Genomic DNA, 16610 nt, shown 5'->3' on the forward strand with positions numbered 1-16610 from the left:
TCACCGTCATGGTCCTCGGTCCCCCCAGCGGCTGCCCTGGGGCTGCTTCCCAAGGGAATACGTGCCCTGGGAGGGGTTCTCCAGGACTCCCCCCTGAGCTGGCGATCCTCCCGTCCTCGGCTCTTCCACCCCCAAAACTTTACTCGTTTATTTATTTATCTAGTCTAATCCAATCAGCACCCTGTTTACTGGTTTATTTCTATTGCAACTCGCAGTCCCTCTGTCCCGGCTGGGGAACCTCCCAGGACATCCCGCCTGCTCTCCCGCTGCTGTCAGTAATTAACCAGAAGTCATTAGCCGTTGCACCCGCGCGCGGGATGCTGCCGCGGAAACGCGCCGCGCTGGGGGCCGCGCCGTGGCCGCCTCGGCTGAGCGCGGCTGCCGGGCTCGCGGTGTCGCACTAAACGGCTCATTTGCACGACAATGACAATGACAATGACTCTGCCTGGCAGGTTCCCGCCGCTTCCCGCCGCCGCACGGCCCCGCCCAGGACTACAGCTCCCGGCGTGCCGCGGGGCGGCGCCCGCCCGCTCCGATTGGCTACTGAGCCAGCGAGGCCCCGCCCTTTCCACCCGCTTCCGGCGCGGGGCGAGGCCGGGGCGGCGGCGGGGCGGGCGGGTTTGAATCGCGGTGCGCCGCTGCCCCGCTCGCTCCGCCATGGACTTCTCGGAGCTGTTCAAGCTCTCCGGCCTGCTCGGCAGGTTCTCCCCCGATGGCAAGTGCCTGGTGAGTGGAGACCGCCTCCCGCGGGGGGTGCCGGAGGAAAGCGGGGCCGCTCCCGCCCGCCGCGGCCTGAGGGGACCGCTGGGCCCTGGGGGAGCGCCCGGCAACAGCCGTTCCCGCCGCGGGGACCGGTGGGGCCGGCCCGGTGCGTGTGTGCAGCGCCGGGAGCCTCTAAACAGCGCCCCGGGCAGGCCCCCCCCGAACCGGGCAGCCCCTGGGCCCGCCGCGCTCCGGCGCGGGAGGCCGAGGGAGCGGCGATAGCCCTGTGGTTCCTGCAAACACGTAACGGGGTGTACCGGACGGCCTGCTTGCTAAACGGCTCGTAGTCAGCGATGTAGTGGAGACCCGACTAAGGTTAATTAAATAAAATACTAGTTATGAGGCAAAAAATAATTTTTAAAAGCAGAGTTAAAACCAGCAGTGGTTAGTTAAACCCTCCTGGTTTAGCTGTTTGTACTGTAGAGCAGAGCGCACGTTAATCCTTTCTGAAATTAAAGCCGCTAATTGCGGCTGAGGTGGCAGGACAGCGGTTGGTCGTGGCGCAGCTGCAGCCCTGGGCTGAGCTCGGTGTCGGTGCCAGCTCAGCTTTCACAGAATCACAGAACATCCTGAGCTGGGAGGGACCCACGAGGATCATCAAGTCCAACTCCTGCCCAGAACAAGCCCAAAATTCACAGAGGGCTTTGGTTCTGCTCCTGCTCAGGCTTCGTGCGTGCAGTTCCGTCTGGTGGTGCGGGACGCCAGCACCCTCCAGGTGCTCCAGCTGTACACCTGCCTGGACCAGATCCAATACATCGAGTGGTCCTCGGACTCCCTCTTCATATTGTGTGCCATGTACAAGCGCGGGATTGTCCAGGTGAGGACAAAAGCAGGGCGGAGAATAATTTCCTACCGGGGGTTCGTGTGTGGCGTGAGCTGCTTAACAGCAAGCACTAGTTCAGTGCTTTTGCTAACGTAGCTGCTGATGTTGATATTTTTAAAACAATGACAAATATCTTACTTGGGAAAAATGAACAAACAAAAACCAAAAAACACAAACAAGCAAAACCCCAAACAAATTCAGAATAATATCACAAAAAAATCAAAACTGGAGTTTATCTTACCAGTTTCCTAGTTCAGTAGGAAATAAATACATGCAAACTTATTAAATGAACTAAACTTTTTTTTTTTTTCTTTCCCAAGTGTTGGATGTTCACAATATTTGCACAGAAAAAACCCACCTTACTTTACAATTAGTATTAGCAGACAGGTGTGGGGCTTACTTCTGCAGCGGGAGCCAGCGCCAGTCCTTCATGGCCGGGGCTTCCGGAGCTTCCCGACCTCTCTGGGCTGCGGTGCCGGAGCCGGGGGTGCTGTCGCCAGCAGAGGTTTTGCTGAGCTGCCTGTTCGCTTTCCTCCCTGCCCCAGGTCTGGTCGCTGGAGCAGCCGGACTGGCACTGCAAGATAGACGAGGGCTCGGCGGGGTTGGTGGCTTCATGCTGGAGTCCGGATGGTCGTCACATTCTCAATACAACCGAGTTCCATGTAAGTGTGAAGTCACGGTTACTCTCGACCGTATCAGATGTTACTGTCTGCCCTTTGCCTCTTAAAATAACCTACAGCTCTTAAAGCTGTAGTGGTGGTAAAGAACGCTGGTATAGGTCTCCTATATTCATATCTAGGTTAATTCCAGTTCAGATGTTAGTTGTTCTCTTAACTTTTTATCCTCTTGCTTCTCATCATAAGGTAGAAAATGGACGCTTAGCTTTGAAGGTAAAATTCTGTGTTTGAGAAAAGTGTAGGGATAACTGGCATTCATTGAAGCAATTTTAGAAATTGAATGTACTCTTTGTAGCTCGGAGTAGACTCAGGATTTCTAGCAAAAAAAAACCCAAGCCATAAACATTTAAGAGTGGCTATGGAATGATAAAGTATGGTCTCAGGTGAGATGAGATTTAGATCCAGATCCTGGGAATGCTTTCATAATTGTTTGATGTTACACATGGTACTCAGACTGCTGTTGATAGATCAACTTGCAAACTTAAAACTAAAACACCTGTAAGTGCTTATTGATTTAAAAACATTTTCTGGAATCCGCACTAAAGTAGAATCCAAATCGGTTTGTGGCTGCTGGACACTGGACTTGTTGGAAGGGACATGGAAGACTCTCCACCTTCGTTGGAGCTGACAATTCATTTTATTCACGCTGCAAAATTTTTCCCTTTTTTGTGCAAATTCCAGTGTCAGTGGAATACCGACTGGGGGCTTTATCAGCTGTGTGTGCGGACTGAGTTGGTGCAAATGCTGGTGCTCTCAAGGGAACCTGGGGAGAAACTTGCACACACTACGGTGCAGTTCCTGATGCACACGTGGTGGAATTCTCTGGCAACAACGTTTAGTGCTGGCAAGGATTTCAGTGCTGACTGGGGTAGAGATTTTCTGGCTATAAAGCGATCTTTTACCATTCCCCTACCCCTTTAGATAGTGGGTCACGAGGAGTAATGAGTTTAGGCCTTAGTTTTCCCAGGAATGAATCAGCCTGGTGGTGGTTAAAGTGGTGGTTCAGAAAGTCCAGGATTTCAGGCTGAAGTCAGAAAAGCCGCGCGCGCTGGTCAGGCAGAGCGCGGTGATCCAACGCCAACGGGAGCCTGCTGCACGTGCTACCAGTGAGTAGCTCATGGCATGTGCGTGTGGGGGTGGAAGAGCAAGTATTTATTGCCTCCCAACAGCACTCGGTTTGACCTTAGAGGATTTCATTAAGCCTGTGCCAAGTTGGCATCTGTGTGGGGATAAGTTTTCTTTCCAGCTGTAAACAGGTTGCTAAATTAGCTTTTGTCAGACAGCTGCCCGGTTGTGCCGGTGTCTGAGTTGTGTTGATGCTCTCTGCTAAATCCGCAGTCTGGTGGGACAGACGCGAGTAGTGCTCGAGACAGAAACTGGCAGGATACTTAATATTGCTGTGTTATGCACGTTATCAAATTCAGCGATTGCTTGGAGGGCTTAGGGGTTCCCTGTCAGCCAGTGCAGCTCGGCTTTGGTAGCCTGACGCTTTCAAACAGCGCCAGCTAATTACTCATACTTGTAATTCTTCGGGTCAACATGTGGGCTCCATGCTAAGCTCACAAATAACTTTCTTATTCCTAGATTTTTTTCTTAAAGGATATGGTTGTGCTGATTTATTTGTAACAATCCATACTTACCAGTGCCTCAGAAAAATTATCAATCAGCTAACTTGCAGTCTAAGTGGCAGATGCAGAGGAATTTACCGTGCTTAATTACAGAAGTGTGTGTAGTACCCTGTTACTTGCTCCAGAATTCCGAAAGCATCTTTGTGCTGTATGTTAGCTGCAGCGTTAGCGTGCAGGGCTCGTGCTGTCTGCTGAGGTGCAGGAAAGACTGGGCCTGTTTGTAAACTCTTGCAGTGCTGGACTGGAGAACTTCTGTCTGTCGGGGACCCTCGGTGCTGCTCTCCAGACTGGCAAACTGCGAAGTGAGACTGGTTTTACTGGGCAGCTGGAGGTGTTCAAAGGTACTTCCACACTCAGAAGGCTTACTTTTCTTTAGATGTCTGCTTATGCCTTACAGCTCCACGTAAGAAGTGGTCAGAATAGCTGCAACTTCATTTTTCATCACCTCGTTCATATCAAGCTAGAGTACAGTTCTGTTAGGAAAAGCAGGTTCTTTGGGGGGAAAAGACAGAGGTACTGTTTTCCTCATTTAACTAATTAAGAGCAAATCTAAATTGGTTGGAAAAACACTTTCTGAAAGCCTGCTACGCAAAGTCTGACTGATCTGAAAAAGCTGAAACTCCATGTAAATCATGTTGATTCATGCAGTGCACTGGAAAGCAGCTGCTTGTCCTGTAGCTTTCGCTTGTCACTTATTTTGTAGCTGGTGCTTCCTGTCCCGCTGGCAGCCGCTCCAGGGCAGGTCTGCGTGCCCGCGCGGTGGGACGCAGAGACATTCCACGTGGTCCCTTTGTCCCCTGGAAGGTGGTGCGGCAGGTACCGCCCCTCTTACAGTGCCCTCATTCCAGCCAAATTCACCTGGACCTTCAACAAGAGCTGCACGTAGAAGACATGGAGAAAGCAGAGGGATCGGCTGCTTCCTCCGGACTCAGGTTTTGTGATAAATAGTTTGAAGATCAGCAGTGATGTTTTCGGGTGTTTCTTTTAAGAGCCACAGATGTTGTACGTCTCTAGTTCCATGTTAGGTTCTGAAGCATTATGGAGCTTCTTTCAGGCTACAGCAGCGGGGAAAAGTGTGTGTGTTTCTGTGTATGTTGGAGCTAATCCTTGGTAACTGTAAATGGCTCCGTTGGTTGAAAAATGCTTTCTGTCGAGGAATGTGCTCTGAATAATCTGCTGAAATCCGGTGCTGACAGACACTGCTATGTAAGGGGCCTTGTGACCCAGTCAAGTCTGGGACAAAAGTTGACGGTCATTTGAGATGCCAGGTTGTTTAAAAGTGTGTTTTTATCTATTGAAAATCACCAGTCTTACACCTGCCTGTAGCCGTCAACATCGGGACGTAGTCCTGAACCCAGCACCGGAGACTGTTTATCACGTTACCATCTAAATACTTTTTATTTCTCAGCTGTTTTTAGGCTATTTTAAAAATGCTTCTGCTTTTGGTTTGTTTTTCCACTGCAAAACAACAGCTGAAAACTTCTCAGACACCATTATCATTAGGATTTTATTTTGACAACTCTGCTTAATCGAGTCGTTTACGCTAAAGAGAAAGTACCAGAATGACCGGTGAAGTGCTCGCTGCAGACTTAACGAACCACAATCTATTCCCTGCTGTAAAATTAGTTGTCTCTTCCCCACGACGTCTCTGAGAAAAGCAAAGAAGAGCAATGCAATTTATTGTAATTTTTGAAGTATTTGGCTTTCTTTTTAGACCCTCTGAGCTTTATTACAATTTATGCCGTAGCTGCTGGCAGTGGCGTGTTGGGGACACGTATACAGGCGCTACTCCAACAATACCAGTGTTTAATGCTACTGAAACTTCTGGTGTCAGCTCCGCAGCGAAGCGCAGTGTGACGAGAATGAGCAAGGAAACCGTGATTAGGGGCTTCTTTGGGGAGGTACAAAGCTCGACCCGGTTGTGTCTGAGCAGCAGAGGGCTGTCCCAAGGAGGAGGCAGCGATGGGTGCAGAAGGGCTGTTCGGGTGGCCCTGCGGCAGTCTCGGGCCGGGCTGGCGGCCGGAGCTGCACACCACGTGCTGTTTCTCACCTCGCAGGTTTTCCTCTCGTGACGGAGCCGAGCTGGGTGTGGGCAGCGCGGTTCTGCCTCGCGCCGGGAGCCGGGCAGGAGAGCATGGACACAGCGGGCCGGGGGGCTGATTGTGGGGCCGAGCGGCAGCACAAACCTCAACTTGGGTGCCTCTGTCAGGAAAAGCCATGATCCAGACCTCAGCATTCAAACTTGCAGCTGCTAAGCTTGTATTAAGTGGCTGGAGAATGCGCGTGGTGTGTGCTGCGTGGTTTGGTCCAGGCAGGACCAGCAGCCCGTGCATGTAACACTGCAATTAATAGGAGCAAGAAACATATCACTGTTGCAGTTGCTATAGAAGAATGCGAGTAGGCATTGTGTCGGTATTTTTAAAGTAAATCTTGCATGAAGAGCAGTCTAACTATGCTGTATTTCTGTATGTCCGGAAGTGAGCAGTTGCTGTGATAAAACATGATTAATGTTCATCTAGTGGATTCCTCTGGGACCTACTGAACATAAATATGGTACTATAGATGTCTAGTTGTAATTGCACACCTGTGCCATTAGGAGGATGCTGAGAGGGTAGACAGTGCTCAAGTTCTACTTATACGATAAATGAGGACTAATTTTGTTGTTCAGTACTTGTGGAAAGGGCAGCTCTGTGACCATGGTGCTTTATTGCAAAAAGAGTTTTACCTGCGTCTCTTCCAGAATCTCTTACCTTGGTGCAATAAAATGTAGGAAAACACAAGAAAAATAAGACACTGGAAACATTCCTCACTCCAGCTATAAATGCAAAGGTTCACATGACATACTGGTTAATGCACATATGTCTGGTGTGGCTGCTGTTGCTAAGGGAGAGTAAGTATTTGTTTTTAATTGAATAATCTGCAGATGGCAACGCGGAGCTCCCAGGATGCCGGCGTGACCTTGAGGGGCTGCGCAGAGCTGCCTGGCAGCTGCGGCCCCTCTGTGCCCCCGGGGCTTTGTGGGTGCACCAGCCTCCAGAAATACCCCAACGGGACGTTCCGTGCCTTGCTTTGTTACTGTATTTTGGTGCTTTTCTTATTCTTTCAGTAGTTACTCAGTGTCGCATTCTCGTGTGGGGCTGAGGAGGGAAGAGCGTAGTGCAAATAAGCTGTCTAAGCTGATTGTGTCTAGAAGTTGAAAATACAGCTACATTTTCAGACTTAGTAGCCCTGTCCCAAGAGATACAAGGTCTTTAAGCTGCTGTAACTTCTCATTTCTCATCCAGATTCTGTGATGAAACGGTGTTTTTCCAGCTGACAAATGTCTGTGTGTGATACGTTGCCAGCCCTGTAGCTGGGTTCCTGCCCATGTCAGTAACTTGGATTTAATGGAGAGCTTTTATCCTCGTTGGTGTTGTGTGTGTCTGGAGTATCCAGCGTGCCTGTGATGCTGGTTTGGAATCAGCCTTGATAGCTGAAAGGAGTGGGAGACAATTCCTCGCAGTTACTTCTTAGGGCTTCTTGATGGAGCTACGCAGAATGACTGCAGAGTTTAGTTAAGCACAGAAGGTATATTGAGCTGGTTTGTGTTGCTGAATTAGGTTTATGGTTTTCTATTTACTTATTACTTTTTTTACATGCAAAACTAAACAAATTCTTCCTTGTCTCTTTGTGACAGCTGCGGATAACTGTGTGGTCCTTGTGTACAAAATCTGTGTCTTACATCAAGTATCCCAAAGCCTGTCAGCAGGGTAAGTGTCACAAATCTAACGGGAATGGTGGTTTTTCCTATGGCAGGAAGCACGCTCAAGTTCTGCGGTAGCTGGGAAGCCGCATCCTTCGAAATGGTGCATTCCAAGTTTACGAACTGCCAACACAAGCAAATTAGGAACGCTCTGCATTGCCTTGATTAACGTGATCTTCTGTGAAGATATTTTTCCTTCTCTTTTTACTTCTCCAAATCGGGAGTAGCTGCTTGTCACTGAAGAATTGTCACGTATCCTGTGCAGTCTTCTCTCGTTTGATGACCGTTGTCTCGTCGGCAGGGATCGCTTTCACCAAGGATGGCCGCTATATGGCAGTAGCAGAAAGACGTGACTGCAAGGACTTCATCAGCATCTTTGTGTGCAGTGACTGGCAGCTCCTGAGGGTAAGACACGTCCTTACCTTCCCTGCTTGCTTTGCTGATCTGCCTTTAGGCTTGTCAGCACGTTTTCTGTCCATCACCTGGCTCCTTCCTTGGCTGCACGTGCGCTTCTGTAGCAGTAGTTTGTTAGTACAATATTTCAAACAGGTTTGGTTTTTCTCTTTTGGGTGCAGCATTTTGACACTGAAACGCAAGATCTGTTTGGGATCGAATGGGCTCCCAACGGCTGCGTTCTGGCGGCGTGGGATACGTGTCTGGAGGTATGAGGACAAGGCAGATTATTTTCCTGGAGAGTTCAAGCTGGTTTGTAGCCACCATGTATAAAGCAGTGATTAAAATAACTAGCGTTAGCCGCTGTTGAAATAATGAAAGCCTGTACTTACGTTTCAGTATAAAATATTGCTGTACTCCCTTGATGGCAGACTGCTGTCCACCTATCGGGCGTATGAGTGGTCGCTAGGCATCAAGTCAATCGCCTGGAGTCCCAGCAGTCAGTTCTTGGCAATTGGCAGCTATGATGAAAAGGTAAGAAAGAGGTTTATTTTCTGTCTTTTATCTAAACCACTTGTAGAGCTTTGTCATAACAGTTCTGTCTTGCAATGCTTTCTTGAATGAGGTGCGTATCTTGAACCATGTAACTTGGAAGAAGATCACAGAGTTTGAGCATCCAGCAACCATTGCGAACACCAAAACTGTAAGTATGGATCCAAAATAGTGCTTTGCTGCTATTTGTACCTGAAAGATGCCAGTAATTCCATTGCGTTCTGGAGACCTTGCTTTTCTTCCTCATAATGTGTGAAAAGGGCTTGGGAAATGCCATGAGAATTTGTATGGAAGAAAAATAGAGAAATCTTTTCAAGTTTGATGGAATACGCATGTATGATCCTCTCAGCTTTAGCACTGACAGGTCTCAGATGACTTCCATCATATGCCAGTGTGTTTTTGCTGTAGGTGATGATGGCACTTCAGATTTGGGTATGCAGTTGATGGCAAACTGGGGAACATAACAGGAGATATTTGTCTCAGCTTTACACAGTTCATGATTTTAAACAGCGTTGGAGCTGGATTGTGATCAGATTTACATCTTGTATGTATAAGCCCATCCAGCTCACCTAACGAGCGTTTCCTGTAAACATCTGCCATCATTTAGTTTGATTCGGGGTAGCTGGCAGCAGGCAGAGAGCTGTAGCTCTTGTTCCAGAAATCACAAGCTGTTCTCATCTGCCAGGGTAAAAAGAACACGCAGCGTAGCGGTGCTGCATGCACCGGTCTGCTCTCTGGACAGACTGTATCACTGGCTTTGAAACTGGGTCCCTCTTTTTGAAACACCCTGTACACTTGAGAACGGGTGAGTGGGATGTGGATGGTTTGGTAATAGCCCATGTTCAAATTCTCCCTCTGTAGAGCTCTCACTTGGTTCTTTGCAGATTGTGTATAAAGAAGTGGAGAAATCCCCATCTGTTGAAACAGAGAGACTTTCCCTCCCTCCAACAAGAGCGCTGGCTAGTTCTCTCTTCAGCACACACAGTAAATGTAAGCCAAAGTTTACTCAAACCAGACACTTGAGTTTGCCATGTCAAATGTTAGTGCAAAACTTGTTTCTTTTAAGTAGTTTAATCTCAGACGCGCCTGGGTTTCCAGCCTTTCCCTTCTTAGAGAAGGGCAAGAACAGTAAGCTGTTCATACGAAGTTGAAATATCTTAAAGCAATTGAAGATTTTGATTGGAACCTCTTAAAGAAGAGTAAAATATGGTCCTATCACTTCAGAGATGAGGGGAGGTCAACAGTTGGAGTTTAAATATTTTGCTTAGTGAAGTACTTTTATTTCGTGTTGCAGATGACATTTCCCAGGTGCCAGTCTCTTTACAGTATATCAAACCAGTTGCCGACAGGGCAAATCCCAAAATGGGAGTTGGGATGTTGGCATTCAGTCCAGATAACTGTTTCCTGGCAACCAAAAACGGTGAGTTCGTCCTGGCCTGTGATAGAGGGCAAACCTGTTCGTTGTGTGCTGTGTTTTCAGAAGAGAAACACGGACAATAACTGATCGGTTATGTAGCACTATGGGAAGACTTGTGGCCCCATTTGAAATCAGCTCTTTGTTATGCAAACATGTCGCTACAGGGGGAGCTCAGCCCATGTCTTCTGGTGTACGTGAAGTATTGTGAGCTGCCAAAACTGCTTATTGGTGCATTTCCTCAGTCTTGGCTCTGTATTTAATGAAAATAGTATGCTTTCTGTACGTCTTCACATGTATGTGAGCTCACATGTTATCCCTCTCCTCTTTTCCTGACAGATAACATTCCTAACGCTGTCTGGATCTGGGACATTCAGAAGCTGAAGCTGTTTGTGGTTTTAGAGCAGCTGTGCGCCGTCCAGTCCTTCCAGTGGGACCCGCGGCAGCCCCGACTCGCGGTGTGCACAGGGAACAGCAAGGTCTACCTGTGGTCCCCAGCGGGCTGCGTGGCCGTGCAGGTTCCCTTGGAAGGTAAGACACAAAACACACCTGAACCACTCTTAGGTCAGCCCACGTGATGAGAGATTTGATGGTTGGCAGTAAATGAAAGAAGGCCGTTAGCTAGATCACATCGGTGCCTTTCTGCGCATTGAACAGAAAGAAAATCGCAGAGATTTGACGTTTTCCATTGCGCACGAGTGGCAGCATCATCGGGGTGCGCAGCTCTGCACCACTGAACAATCTTGTGACATCTGTCTGCTTTTAAACTGAGTCTACAAATTCTCCGCTGGTCTCTGCAGTACAACGGAGCTGCAGGTTTGGGCAGAGTCAGTAGTGCAGCTCATGCGCGTGGCTGTGGGGACAGGCTCTGCTGCAGCAGGAACAGAATCGGACGCCCTGTCGAGGCTGCCAAGGTGTGGAGGGGGTTTGTTGCGATGTGTGTGACTTAGTCCAGCTCCCTTTTCGCAGCGAGAGCCCAGACCAACAGCTGCTCGCTGACGAACTGCTCTGTGTCCGCAGGCGACTTCCAGATCGTGTCCCTCTCCTGGCACGCGAGTGGAGACTCCATGGCGCTTCTGGGCAAGGACAACTTCTGCATGTGCTACTTAGAAAGAGAAGAGATAAAATAACAACCCCAGGTTTGAGGAAGAGTGAGGAAAGGGGTCAGACCCTGTTGCCCAATCTGAAGTTTTTATATTTATAAGTTATTTATTTGCCGGAGCTCACCCAAACTCCAGTGTGTGAAGTACTGTGATTGCATTTGGATGACACGATGTAGCAGTTAAAGCGTAGAGAATGAAGTCTGGATTTCAGGAAAACTTCCATATTGATGTAGTTGAACATTCTCCTGCACTTTGTCAACTATGAAACCTTATTTTCTAAAATTGTAGCCATGTGTATATAATGTATAGCTATTATTTAAATTTTATAATTTCCAATAAATATTTTGATAGTTACAAACTTGGTATGACTAACTATAAACGGGCACATCTCTGCTCTAAAGGCTGTTTCTGTATCATCAGTGATGTGATCATGTAGCTGTTTATCCCAGCACAAGGACACAGTTATCTGCACACAAGTGTCTGGTCTTGTGAGACAACTGATTTTTCTGGTGTATTAGAATCAAATATTGTAGCAGAGGTAGATACATCAGTAAGACACTTTCTAGCAAATCGATTACTGTTAAAGCAAAACAAGTTCTTTGTTCAGAAAGCAAATCATGTCATCTGTAATAGTAATTTTGCTTTTCCAGACTAAGATGTTACCAGGTGATGGTAACTGTGCCTGGTCTACCGTAGATTTATTACACTGAATCTTTACAAGAAGGATCGTAACGGATACTTTAGAGTGATATATTAGAGGCAGCTGAGATGGGAGCTTCGTGCCAATCGGGAGGGGATGGTTTGGCAGGAAAGAGCAGTCGGCTGTCGCGCCCTTCTCTGCTACCTGAGCAGCCGCCGCTGCAGTCGAGGGAAGGGAGCCCTTTGTTTAGGAATCATTGGATGTTTTTCCTTTTGCTACTGAATTTCACAGCCTCCGTCTCCATAAAATAAAGAACAAAGACCCATTTGAGTTGAAATTTAACTTTACTGCAAGATTAACAAAAAGATGTTTTAGGAACGCATTAAGGACATGCAACTTGTTGCATTCCAGCGTGGCTTCAGCTTTATGTAAGTTCCATAAGCACAGATGGACTTTCAGTTCGGAAGAACACCACCGCAGCACAGCAGCTATTCAGCACCGCGTCTGCGCAGACAGACGCTCTACGACGGCACGGACAGAAGGTCGTACACAACGGAAAAGCTTGTTAGAGTAACCTCGTCAGCACTGGCAGTTGTCTCTCTTTGCTGCTTCTGAATTTCATGACGGGACTTCGGTGCAAGAAGGGATAAATCAGGATTGTACAGCGTTTAAAGCTTTACCTGGTGCCATTAAAGTCCTGCACTGCTCTCCCAAACTAGAGTAGATTTAAGAAAAATGGCGAAGAATAAAAATCTAATCAAAATAGAAATCCTTTTCGGTTTTATAAATAATAGCTTTGAAGGCAAATGTTTGTCAGGACTTTGGCACTATTCTCTCAAAAGAATCTTCATTCTATGGCTGCAGCAAGAAAACATATGTAAGAAACTAGGAAGTTAGTTCTTAGAGGGAGGTGTTTCACAAAAAGCTGATAAATGCATATTCAGCCATGTAGTTGAGCTCACAAAGCGTTGGTTCACTGCGCTGCTCCGAGCAGCCGTAACAGCGCGGTGTCTGCCGCCCTTTTGCTAAAGAATGACTGACACAGCTTCCAAAATTCATAACAGGCATTAATGAGAATGCTAAGATTACACTAATTGTGAACACTAACACCTCTTTAATCAATACGGATCAGTCCCGAGCACACTACGCGATTTGACACCAGCGGCAATACGGCATGGACGTCCCGCTGCATCGCGGGTACCTGTGCGGCGTGTTTGTAGCAGATACCAATCGCACTTAATTAACGGGGAAGAACATGTAGTTAGAAATGGAAAACAGCGCTGCTCTCTAGCCCTGTTAAGAACTGTAAATGAGATACAGGTTACAGGAATGACACCAGCTGGTGTGCTCAGCTGACTGGGCGCTGTGCTTTCCCAGAACACCCGGAACCGGTGGTTCTGCACCCCCCCGCGCTCCCGCCTCCTCCCCTTGGATCACAGCACCCTCTGCCGCACAGCGTCCCCTCCCCAGAAGGGCCCCATCAGATCCCCCTCCCCTGAAAAAACGAGACGCAATGAATTTAAAATCCAATTTTGCCTCTTGTCATGGAGTAGCCGAGCTTGGCCTCGTTGTTGATGAAGGACATCAGTCCCACGTAGGTCTCGATGAGCAGCGGCCGCTCCAGCACCAGCACGCCGCTGGCCCTCCCGGGCGCCGCGCGCTCCTTGTGGGCTTTCTTCACCGCCTGGATGAGCTGCGTTTTAAAGTTCTCCAGCTGAAAGAAAAGAATCACCTTGATGTTCTCCCATTGTTTTCAAAATCGTCAAGCAAAACAGCTGCTGATGTTGAGTTGTGGAGGATTAACACTAAAGCTGTAGCTGTTATGGATCTTGCATGCCGTGATAAGCTTTACATTCTGACATTTAACCTTACAACACAGTAATTTCATACCAGGACACTATTTCTGTGTAGCTTAAAGATGAGCTAGGTGCAAAAAGACTAATATTCTCTATTTCTGGCTGTACTTCTGCCCTCATCACTGATGTGTTGAACTTAAACTGACATAGTTAACTATTTCTAAGGAAACTTTCAGAGCAAAGCACCTACTGCAAGAAAATCTGGGCGCTACCTAAGCGGAGCTTTACAGTTGGCAATTAAACTGCTCAATTAGCCGGCAGTCCTGGAGTTAAGCTCAGCCCCCAGCCTGGCGGGTGAGCAAGAGCAGGAATAGCATCAAGATCCATTTTCTTTGGGGTTTTACAGGACTCTGCACTTTTTGCAAGTTTCAGCTTCCTCCTGCATGAGCCGCTTATGGGTGTTCAGCCAAACCCGACAGCTGTGCCAGGCAGAATTTGGGGAACGGGGGAATGCGGCTTACAGCTCTAAGTTCCACCTCTTTGCTTTAACTGCTGCTATTTGATTTAACTGCTCTGTCTTTTCAAAACACCCCGAGTCGTGTCCAGCCTGTGAGATGAACCAGCCCTCCAGGACAGGAGGTGACGTCCGTACCAGGCAGAGGGACGCGATCTTCTCGTCGGCATCCGCCATGGGGTGTTCGGTGAAGGTGACGTACGGGATGTTTGTGGACCAGGGGTTCCATCTGTTGATGAAGGAGGCGCGACTTTGCTTGTCCCACTGAATTCGAATTCCAAAACCTTCTCGCCTGATATAGGAGACAGCAGAATTCGAGGCAAGTTTAATTAGAAATGTACCATCTGAGAAAGACCTGCTTAAAACTGGAAGCTCAAAGGTAAGTTTAATAATAAGTTTTTCCTGTAGAACAGTAACAGAAGAAACCAGCCCCTGAAATACACACAGGTACGTTCCTACAAGGTGTCAACTTACTTGTTCAGAGATTTTGGTGGGAACTCGAACTCGCCGACCGAGACGGTGTCCACGGCGGCGAGCGCGATGCGGGTGACGTGCTGGCACTGCAGGCTCAGGAAGTTGTACTTGCAGATGAGGAGGGACCGGTCCGTGATGAGGACCAGACGCTCCTTCTCGTTGTTCCAGTGATCGATTCTGGTAGGGAACAGCGGTGACCTTTAGCCGTCGCGATCACTGCCTAGAAACACTTAATCGCTTGACCCATACAAGAGTCACAGAGCGGAACAAACTGAAGTCTCGGTAATGTTGTGTTTTCCATTTCGAGCTTTGAATCACTAAGTCTGATAAGAGTTTGAATATCCCAACACAGGATAATATAAAGAAAATCAAAACAAGTCTGAAGATCTTGAGCTCTAGTGCTGCCTCCTGTTATATGAGAATAAATGATACTTAGTGGGGTAGACAAGTCTCTGACAACAGTAAGTGTTTAATACCATGTTGTTAGCGTGTTGCCACGTTTCCTAAATTATTAACTGCATTTGTGCATGTTCATGGGAGATAAATAGTTATTTTTAACTGTGTGGTCTGGCAGTGTTTTCCTCTGTAAGGTTTACTGCCCGCGTGGATTCTGTATTGCACTGCACTCTAGAATGAGTTAATTTGCCATCTTTCACCTAAACCCTTCATTGGGCTGGATCATGAGGAGCGATGCGGCACAGCCGCCCCAGCCCGCTTCGGGTGTCGATGCCCGTTTTGCAAGCGTTTGTATTTACAAGACTCCAATAAAACACACGCCGCGGAACGCACCGTTTCGAAACGCCCGCGGGAGCTGCGGCCCCGGCCCTGCCCCGCCCCGCTCTGTCCGTCCGTGCGGGACGCGTCTGTCCGTGCCGGAGCAGCATCCTCGCCCCCCGCCGGTACTTACTCGGTGAGCAGCCAGACGCTCTGCACCCCCCCGTCCTCGGCGGGCAGCACCACGGCGCGGATCTCGTTCACCGCCTGCTCGATGGTGCCGGGCTGCGGGGAAAGGGAGCGGGTTACGGGGGTGTGCGGGGTCCCCCCTCCCGGCCCCCGCCCCCCGGCCCGGCCGTACCCGGAACACGAAGTACTCGCGGAGGCGGCCGGCGCGGTTGGCGGTGCGCACGCTCAGCGGCCGCAGCTGCTGCCGGGGCGGCTCGGGGGAGGCGGCGGCGGGCGGGGCGGGCGGCTCGGCCTCCCCCGGCACCAGCATCGCCGCCGCCGCGGGGCTGCCGGGGCTGCCGGCCGGGCCGCCCTCCTCCGCGTCCCGGAGCTGCAGCATCGCGGCGGGGACCGGCCGCTCGGCGCCTTCCGGGGCGGGGCGGACGGTGACCCCGGCGGCAGAGCCCGCCCGCCCCGCCCCGGGAGGCGGCTCCGGCGCCGCTGGGCACACGTGGGGAACGGTGGCCGAGCGGAGCCCGGGACGGCGCACACGTGGGGAACGGTGGCCGAGCGGAGCCCGGCTCGGCCCACGCGTGGCCCTGGCGACACGAGCCGTTGGTTCGCGGCAGCGCTGCCCGCTCCGCGGCTGCCGGGGGTGGCGGGACCGGCCCCGCTCGCTTCCCGGGGGGCGGGTGCGGCCGCCCCGCCGCGTGTGCCCGGGCTCCGGCAAAGCCAACGATCCGCTTTGTCCGGAGCCCGATGCGCCCACGGAGCGGCGGCAGCTGCGGGTCCGCAGAGCCTGGTCAGAGCCGCTGTGGAGCAGGTCTTGGGCAGACGTACAAATTCCTTCGATACCGCCCGGTCAGAGTTCCCAGGTGTTCACAGGAGGGCGATGGGGTGAGGCAGAACAAGGGGCACAACTGCGGGTTTAAGCCCTAGAGCCCCTGCCGCGTTCAGCATACTTGATAGCAAAGATTAAATAATGCTAGGGAATGAATGGCAAGTTAATATTTATATTTCTGCGGTCTCTGGCATTGTTGCAGATATTATCATCACTATTTATGGAACCGTATTATATCTTTGACCGCTTTCCAGGGCTGTTTTACCCGAAGCCAGAGGATGACATCTTCTGGAAATGGTACCAAATTGAAAACATACTAAATTGACTTCACAGACAGTGTTGGATTTCAGATATCCATCTCTCCCATGT

The 16610-nt window shown here is 49.6% G+C and overlaps 2 protein-coding genes across 7 annotated transcripts; one reads left to right on the forward strand and one right to left on the reverse strand.

The window, feature by feature from the left end:
- Positions 1-563: 563 nt before the first annotated feature.
- On the forward strand, positions 564-11452 carry WRAP73 (WD repeat containing, antisense to TP73). 6 transcript variants are annotated; one of them, XM_065037867.1, is made up of 12 exons: positions 564-726; positions 1427-1579; positions 2131-2247; positions 7567-7639; positions 7934-8037; positions 8208-8294; positions 8425-8559; positions 8651-8728; positions 9462-9567; positions 9872-9997; positions 10331-10522; positions 10961-11452. In XM_065037867.1, exons 1-12 carry the CDS (start codon positions 658-660, stop codon positions 11119-11121), a joined length of 1401 nt encoding a protein of 466 aa, XP_064893939.1. In that variant the 5' UTR covers positions 564-657; the 3' UTR covers positions 11122-11452. The 6 variants fall into 6 exon arrangements, with proteins under 6 accessions (XP_064893939.1, XP_064893941.1, XP_064893943.1 ...); XM_065037868.1 differs by having other exon boundaries at positions 565-726; positions 11012-11452; XM_065037869.1 differs by lacking the exon at positions 9872-9997.
- A 607-nt stretch (positions 11453-12059) lies between these two features.
- TPRG1L (tumor protein p63 regulated 1 like) lies at positions 12060-15852 on the reverse strand. Its single transcript, XM_065037882.1, has 5 exons — positions 15594-15852; positions 15426-15517; positions 14519-14695; positions 14183-14336; positions 12060-13448 (listed from the first exon to the last, which is right to left on the reverse strand). The coding sequence occupies exons 1-5, from the start codon at positions 15798-15800 to the stop codon at positions 13254-13256; spliced, it is 825 nt and encodes a 274-aa protein (XP_064893954.1). The 5' UTR covers positions 15801-15852; the 3' UTR covers positions 12060-13253.
- Positions 15853-16610: the final 758 nt, after the last annotated feature.

The sequence above is a fragment of the Columba livia genome, chromosome 21, assembly GCF_036013475.1.
Source record: "Columba livia isolate bColLiv1 breed racing homer chromosome 21, bColLiv1.pat.W.v2, whole genome shotgun sequence".
In the NCBI taxonomy this organism is placed as follows: domain Eukaryota; kingdom Metazoa; phylum Chordata; class Aves; order Columbiformes; family Columbidae; genus Columba; species Columba livia.